Source organism: Simochromis diagramma, unplaced genomic scaffold (assembly GCF_900408965.1).
Source record: "Simochromis diagramma unplaced genomic scaffold, fSimDia1.1 OVJJ01000107.1, whole genome shotgun sequence".
Taxonomy (NCBI): domain Eukaryota; kingdom Metazoa; phylum Chordata; class Actinopteri; order Cichliformes; family Cichlidae; genus Simochromis; species Simochromis diagramma.
Window position 1 is genome coordinate 246,616 of NW_024387209.1, and position 8,005 is coordinate 254,620.

The 8,005-nt window shown below is 38.2% G+C and overlaps 1 protein-coding gene across 2 annotated transcripts in view; it reads left to right on the top strand.

The window, feature by feature from the left end:
- LOC120746360 (tripartite motif-containing protein 16-like protein) overlaps nucleotides 1–8,005 on the top strand; it is a 31,992-nt gene that overhangs the window by 11,430 nt on the left and 12,557 nt on the right. The window contains exons 4-6 of one of the 2 annotated variants that reach the window (XM_040051839.1): nucleotides 47–550; nucleotides 6,469–6,473; nucleotides 7,196–7,200. In XM_040051839.1, the coding sequence (XP_039907773.1) occupies nucleotides 47–550; nucleotides 6,469–6,473; nucleotides 7,196–7,200 (514 nt within the window). Of the gene's footprint in view, nucleotides 1–46; nucleotides 944–6,468; nucleotides 6,474–7,195; nucleotides 7,201–8,005 lie in introns of those variants that run through there. The other variant, XM_040051840.1, reaches the window with a different exon arrangement.

Below are 8,005 nucleotides of genomic sequence, written 5' to 3' on the forward strand. Positions count from 1 at the left end.
CCAAACAGATGAATAACCTTTGCTGTGTTTTTGATATCTCCATTAGATGCATGTGAACTCACGCTGGACTCAAACACGGCAAACAGAAAACTCAAGCTCACTGACAACAGCAGGAAGGTGGTATATGAGGGCTATCAGTCATATCCTGACCATCCGGAGAGGTTTGACAGGTGTCCTCAAATGCTGTGTAGAAATAGCCTGACAGGTCGCTGTTACTGGGAGTTTGAATGGAAAGGAGATGTTCAGTTAGCTGTGAGTTACAGAGGAATCAGAAGAAGAGGAGACGAGCTTGATTGCAGGTTTGGGGAGAATGATCAGTCCTGGAGTCTCTTCTGCTTTGATAATTGTTTCTCTGTCTGGCACAACAACAGACATGCTCTCCTCCCATTTTTGTCTCCCACTGTGTCCTCCTCTGTCTCTAACAGAGTAGGAGTGTTTGTGGACTGTCCTGCTGGCACTCTGTCCTTCTACAGAGTCTTCTCTGACACTCTGATCCACCTCCACACCTTCAACACCATATTCACTGAACCTCTTTATCCTGGAATAGGGTGTTTTATTCATTCCTCTGTGACTCTGTGCGATCTTTAGAAGAATCTTATCTGGTAACAAAATATGCAAGTTGAAAGTGTGTTGTTTCCTTAGATGATCTTGTACAACTCTTAAAGTTGAGTAATATCCAGTCAAGTGATCTGCAGGTCAATGATTTAATTAACTCAATAACCATAATATTAACAACCACTCATGGGTTAAGGACTACCTGACACAGTATGTGAGACCTGGCGGTACTGTGTCTAACCTGGTGATGTACAGTACAGGAGCTCCGCAGGGATCTGTAATACTGCTGTTCACCTTGTGTATATATGTGTGTGTGTGTGTGTGTGTGTGTGTGTGTGTGTGTGTGTGTGTGTGTGTGTGTATATTAGGGGTGCAACGATACACAAAATTCACGGTTCGGTTCGTATCGATACTTTGGTGTCACGGTTCGATATTTTTTCGATACAAAAAAAAATGTTCATGCCTTTTTAATTTGTCATTTATTAAAATTATAAATATATATTTTAACTCAAAAGTACAGTTGTTAAATTTAATGTTGCTGAAACAAAAAAGTAATAAAAAATATATATATATATCTCAGGGCTCGCAAAATTTCAAAATCCCTGGTAGCCCTTCGGGCAGGGACTCTTCAGTTTTTGGTAGCCCAAAATAAATTTAAGTAGCCCAAATAAAAAAGAGAGCAATTCTTTTGATGTTTTGTTTCCTGTTTTGTTTCCTTTACAATATTATACATTAAAGTATAATATTGTAAAGGAAACAAAATATTAATCAAAAAATTGTTGAAAAATAAATTACAACATTGTATAAAAATTACAATCATCAACTCAAATACTTGGTTCTAATTGAACAGAAATTTCTATGAACTTGTAAGAACTGTGTAGAACATGAATCAGTCTGTGTCAGATCCTGAATTTGAAATTTCCACTGAAGTCACAGGTAAGAGGCAAGTGGAACCAAGATCGAGGCCATTTGCTTTTTGAAGTTTGCAAAGACTGCTAAATTGTGCCAGTGGTAGTTCACTCTTTGCAACATAGTACGCTGTTTTAAACTGATTTTCAGGTTTATTTTTAGTATGTTATTTGCAATTGGTGTTTGTTCTGGGAAAGATATTGCAGACTGAGCAATAATGCATTTCTTGCATTTCTCATGGGTTCTAATGGGGGCCTTTCTTAAAATGACTGGTCCCAGTAACAAAGGCGCTCGTCGACTCAGAAATCGAGGGAAAACCAACAACACACCCGGCAGAACATTGTTATTTACACGGGTGCACATAAGTGGTCCGCATGTGCGCATTCGCTGTCAAAATAAAAGACGCGCACCAGATAAGAAGTTTCAACGCGCGTTTGCGTCCATATAAAAAGCACTGTTTTTGTCCGCTAGAGTTGGATTTTCACGGCACATTCCGCACCACATCTCTGTGCGTTCATCATTTGTTTGAAGCCAGCTCACCTCCTGCAACCACTTTTCCGAGAATACGTGCTTCTTTTGTGGTTCGGACTCCTTCTGACATTTCTTTGGAGGTGGAGGAAAACCAAAGTAATTGCTTAAAGGAGTTTGCTTCTTCGACATCTTTAAGAGTTCTAAACAAATGTCTGTCCTCCTCCAGAAAATCTTATGTACGCAAACACGCGTTGCAACTTCTTATCTGGTGCGCGTTTTTTATTTTGACAGCGAATGCGCACCTGCGGACCACTTATGTGCAGCCCCGGTTATTTAGCTCGTCATATTGTAGCCACAGAAATTCTTTTGTCCATGAAACCATAAAGCTGCACTTTCTTTTTGCCTTATAGTCTGATTTGTCATAACTTTTCCGTTTTGTGGTAAGCTTTTCTTTGGCTGTCACTTCTTCACCCTGACCTGTCTTATTTGGCTCAGCAGAACTAGAATATATATCCTGCTGCTTTTACACACGCACTCACATAACGCTCAGCGATTCTCTGCACGATCAACCTCTCACATGTTTAAGCTTGCTGCGGGAGATTTCACTTGTCATGTTTGCGTAGTAAGCTAACGATTGATAAGACGATGTCAGAGGAATTGGTGCGCAAATTATTGTCACTCACCAATCAGTACTGTCGCTCTCTATACACAGTTTGCGCGATTGCAGAGTGAAAGCAAAAAACAAGCGCAAATTCAAATGCGATTTCAATATGTCACATATTGACAGTGGCTCACCGATGCCAATGACATAATTACCCAGCTATATTTCCGAAAGAATGCAAAAGCATTGACATATATTTTTCCTTCCTACAATAGCCCGACGGGCAGGGCAGAGATAGATTTTGGTAGCCCGACTGGAAAAATCGCTAGCCCCGGGACGTCGGGCTAGCGATTTTGCGAGCCCTGTATCTGATTGAGGAATCACTCATCTTTGGAAAAGAGTTTATTACAGAGAAATAGCTCTTTCCAAAATAAAAGCTATACTATGTGCTTCTTCTGGGCTATATTCTCAGCAGCATATTAAACATATCAGGTCCCCATAAGGAGAATCATGTGCTAACGGCTGTCTAAATGACTCGGGTAAAGTTTGTAGCATGCGTCCTTGTTGTTTTTGTCTGCTTCCACTTGTCTTTGCACTAGGATGCTGTCGGAGTAAATGTGCAGTCATATTTGTTGTGTTCCCACTAGTGTTTTCAGGTTAATCTCGTTGAAATGATGTTAACGCCACAACACGGCAAATCTCCGTTAACGAGCTACCGCGGATCGCCCCGTGCGTGGGGCTGGACGGCCAACACGTTAACGAGCTAACTGCACTAACACACTAGTTCCCACCCATGTAACTGAGCATTGCATGGCACATCCAACATACTGTTTTACTTTAGTCCATGACGCGCTTACCTTCAGGGTCATACTCACATGAAAACCAAAATAGTTCCAAACAGTGTTGCCAACTCCTCAGTAAGGAAAATCGCTATTGGTTGTCCTAAAAGTTGCTAGAAGTCGCTAAATGACGTCATCGCCTAATTTGCATAATTGGTCATGTTAATCTAATTGTAACCTATGTTGTTGGAGAGAGAAATAACATCGTGGAAGAGACATAAAGTGAGTAAAAAACGTCCTAAATGCATTGCACCCCTAGTATATATATGTATATATAAGTATATATATGTATGTATGTATGTATATGTGTGCAACAATACTCGTATCGCTATTGAACCGTTCGATAAAGTGCTTTCGGTTCGGTACGCATATGTATCGAACAATACAAAATTTTTTATTTATTTTATCAACTTTTCTTCTGACGATGCTGTCTGTGTTGAGCGCTCAGTGGATCTGCGTTTGACTACTCCGCCTAGGTTGCACTGTCGAGCGCAGATCGACTGAGCGCAGCGCAAGCTAGCAAGACAGAAGCTAAGCTCGTTGCAACATGGCAACTGCCTGAACGCTACCTGAAATTGAACCTCCCCCACCCTCATTCAGATCTGGCGTTTGGAACTATCTTGGTTTTCATGTGAAGCATGACCCTGATGGTAAGCGCGTCATGGACAAAAGTAAAACAGAATGTTGGATGTGCCACGCAGTGCTCAATTGGTGGGAACTAGTGCGTTAGCGCAGTTAGCTTGTTAACGTGTTGACGCTGTCCAGCCCCACGCACGGGGCGATCCGCGGTAACTTGTTAACGGAGATTTGCCGCGTTATGGCATTAATGTCATTTTAACGAGATTAACGCTGACAGCACTAGTGGGAACACAATGAATATGACTGCACATTTACGCCGACATCATCCTAGTGCAAAGACAAGTGGAAGCAGACAAAAACAAGCACGCATGCTACAAACTTTACCAGAGTCATTTAGACAGCCGTTAGCACATGATTCTCCTTATGGGGACCTGATATGTTTAATATGCTGCTGAGAATATAGCCCAGAAGAAGCGTATAGTATAGCTTTTATTTTGGAAAGAGCCATTTCTCTGTATTAAACTCTTTTCCAAAGATGAGTGATTCCTCGATCAGATATATTTATTTTTTGTATTATTTTGTTGTTTCAGCAACATTAAATTTAAAAACTGTACTTTTGAGTTAAAATATATATTTATAATTTTAATAAATGACAAATTAAAAAGGCATGAACAATTTTTTGTATCAAAAAAATGTCTAACCGTTACACCAAAGTATCGAACCGAACCGTGAATTTTGTGTATCGTTGCACCCCTAATATCTATATCTATCTAGATATCTATATAGATATATATATAGATAGATAGATATATATAGATATAGATAGATATAGATATATATCTACACAACTTTGTGTCACAACATTTTGATGTAAATTTGAGATGGTTGAGTAGAAGACCGGTGTTGATTTGAGATGAATGACCCGTTTAATAATCAATAATCTTGTGAGACACATAAGCTTCGTTGTGACTCAGTGTGACCACTGGAGGGAAGTAAAGACTCTTTTGCAACATATATTCACGCTGCAGACTGCAGACAGTGCACAGGACACTGGGAGAGGTTTACTCATGCTTATAAGTCATCCAGAAATAGATTTAAACTTGGCCCAGAAGCAGCACCTGCTGTGTGGACTGCAAAAGGTTTGATTAGTTTCCATGCTCAAAAATATAAAGTACAAAGATATAGAGTTAGAAGTTTTAAACCCCAGTTATTTGGATAGATAACGTCTCATGGGTATAATTCAGGGTTTTTTATTACATATTTTAGGTTCACTACCATGCACAAACAAACACAGATACACACACATAAAATGTAATTTCATCCAGAAAAAGTAACTGTAAGGATCTGTGTTGCTTCTTAATTTGAAGCTGCTAACACGTTGCTCTGATGGTTGGATTAAAAGTTCTAAAGGTTTTTAAATCAAGCTTGAAATCGTCCAAAACAGCTGATTCAATACAAGCTTTGTGCCATCGATTTATTTAATGTAGCAAAACCTTGTCAGTCATTAACAAAGAGCAAAAGAATAATAAAAAGTAAATGATGCAGCAGGTGGGTCAGACGGGGTCAGTTCAGCTCTGAGTGGGTGGAGCGCTCAGTGGAAAAGAATGAGATAGAGGGGTGCAGCAGCAGATATGGATCTGTTCTCAGCGGTTATTAGGACAGAAAAGAAAGTCAACAGCCAATCAGAGCTTCCCTTTGTGCAGCAGCTGGGCTGTGTGGGTTTCTGTGCGAGTTGGGGGTTTTCACTTTAATGTCACAGTGACAGTTACAGCAACAGCCACAGTTGCACAATAATTCCAGAAAGTATTCAGACCCCTTCACTGCAGTGACTCCGTGTGCTATAATGATGAAATCGAATAAAGTTTTGTTTGTTTAGTTTTTTTTTTTTTTTTTTTTTTTTTTTTTCACCAAACATTAGAAGTGAGGTCAGCTGCATCCTACAAAACCAATACAGGGAACACAAACTTGTCTTTAATAATGTTGGTCCTACAACATCTAAGCTGGTGTTTATTAAAATCAGTCATTAGGATGAATTTTAGGTTAGCTGCACAAACCAGCATTAAGGTTAATCTGAGCTACACTAGTGTTACATTCAAGACGAGGTCACGTGTTTATTCACCCGAATGCAGGTTCGACTTTAGTGGTCAGTAATGACGAACACAACTTAAAAGTATATGTGAGAGATTTTTGGTGCAAATAGCACCATTCATGCAAAGAATATGGAAGAAATCACAGTTAAACAGTATTATAGGAATTTAAAGTTTATGAAGTGATCGCATGAGAACAGTTCAGCGCTGAGTCTCGGACATCCTGCTCGTATGAGAAGACAAACCACACAGAGACAGACTTAGAAACCGCTGAAACAAACAACTTATTGTTCTTCTCGAAACAAACACCAGCAGTTCACCTCACATGTTTTTATTTCACTTCCACTTGATCATGTTTTTACTTGCTCCACCTAAACACATTAAATGAAACAATGATAAATTTGGAATCAGGGCTTTCAGTATTTAGCTCATGTATGCTGGTGGAAAATTAGATGTCAGCATCAAGAAATATTTCATCAACATTTGGTGTTTTCTGCCGCTTGTTTAAAGTATATTTATTTTTACTGCGCAGCTTTAACAAAGTCAGGTGTTTGAATTCATTGTAGTGTAGTCTTGACTCTTAGTCAGGACCATCTGTCCCCTTAACTACCAGAATACTTCAGTTTTAGTCATTTTCAAAACTTAGCAAAAAAATAGAAGTACGATTGATGAAATTAATACAGAATGTTTAGTAGAAAAAGTAAATACAGTATTCAGGGTAATTCAAATAAAAGGAAAATGTTTAAAAACTAGAACAATTTGACAGACTTTAAGCTGTTTGAAAGAGATTCAGTTAAAAGTTGAAAAGCGATCCATGTTAGTTTTAAAAGCTAAAGGACGCTGCTATGGTGTCGCAGCGCTAACAGCTGCACTGATATCATGACATTGTTCAGAGGCTTTAAACAATCTCACATGGAACACACAATGACACATAATTTACATAACTGATATATAGATATATGTGTCTGATCACAACCATCTCACAACAGAAAAAAATATCAATCAAATTGATTTGCAAAAATGTGCTTTTCTTTAGAACAACCCCAATTCAGCTTTTTTTCTGTGAACTGTTTCGACACCTCAAAAATATATCAGTGGGTAAACAGGGTTTCAAGTCTCTATAAAGATGAATTCTGTTACATCTTCAACCTAAGTTGGTGTAAAGATGATATCGTTTTTAAGACTGAGTCCAGAAAACAACATCCACGGGTTCCTGATAGTTTGGTTCCTTTAGTTAGACAGTTTTTATTCTGTTTCCTTTAATAAGAAAACCACACTATCTGTATAAAGAAACATTTGATTTGCAATGTCTGAAAGAGGACAGAGCTTAAAACTGGAGTTTGCTTTCATAGTTATATCTGCTTCGAATCATGGAGAACATGTTAAATAATATTTTAGGTCATAGAACTAATTGTTGTTGAATGACATAAACACATTGGTGAGAGTTCACAAATGCATCTGCTAAATATGTCCTACAAAATGAAACCAATCAAGGTGAACTCTAATTTTAATTTATTTTAACATTTATAATTTCATATTCAAATAAATATTGGGTCATTGTGTTTAACATTTTTATTGCATCTGGAAGGAATTTGTGATTTTGTGAGGGAACATTATGATTTTGAACATTTACTTCCACACTATGATATCACATCATGTGATGACTATGCAATCCCAATGATAGTGAACTAAAAATAAGGCTCGGACACACCTGCATGTTTTTTATCTAACAGATTTATGGTTTCATGTTCTCATCTTCTTTAAAATCCTGTTTGTATCTCATTAAACATTTGTTCTTCTTTTACCACTGCTCGTTGCCTATCAGCATATATTGGGAGTGCTGCTGTTTCTCGCAGTTTTCTACAAAATTAAACTCAAACAAGCAAGATTTTTTTGTTTGCTTTATTCGGAATATTGCAGAGAAATACTTTGAAGAGCAGGCAACACTTTGTTTTAATTAAACA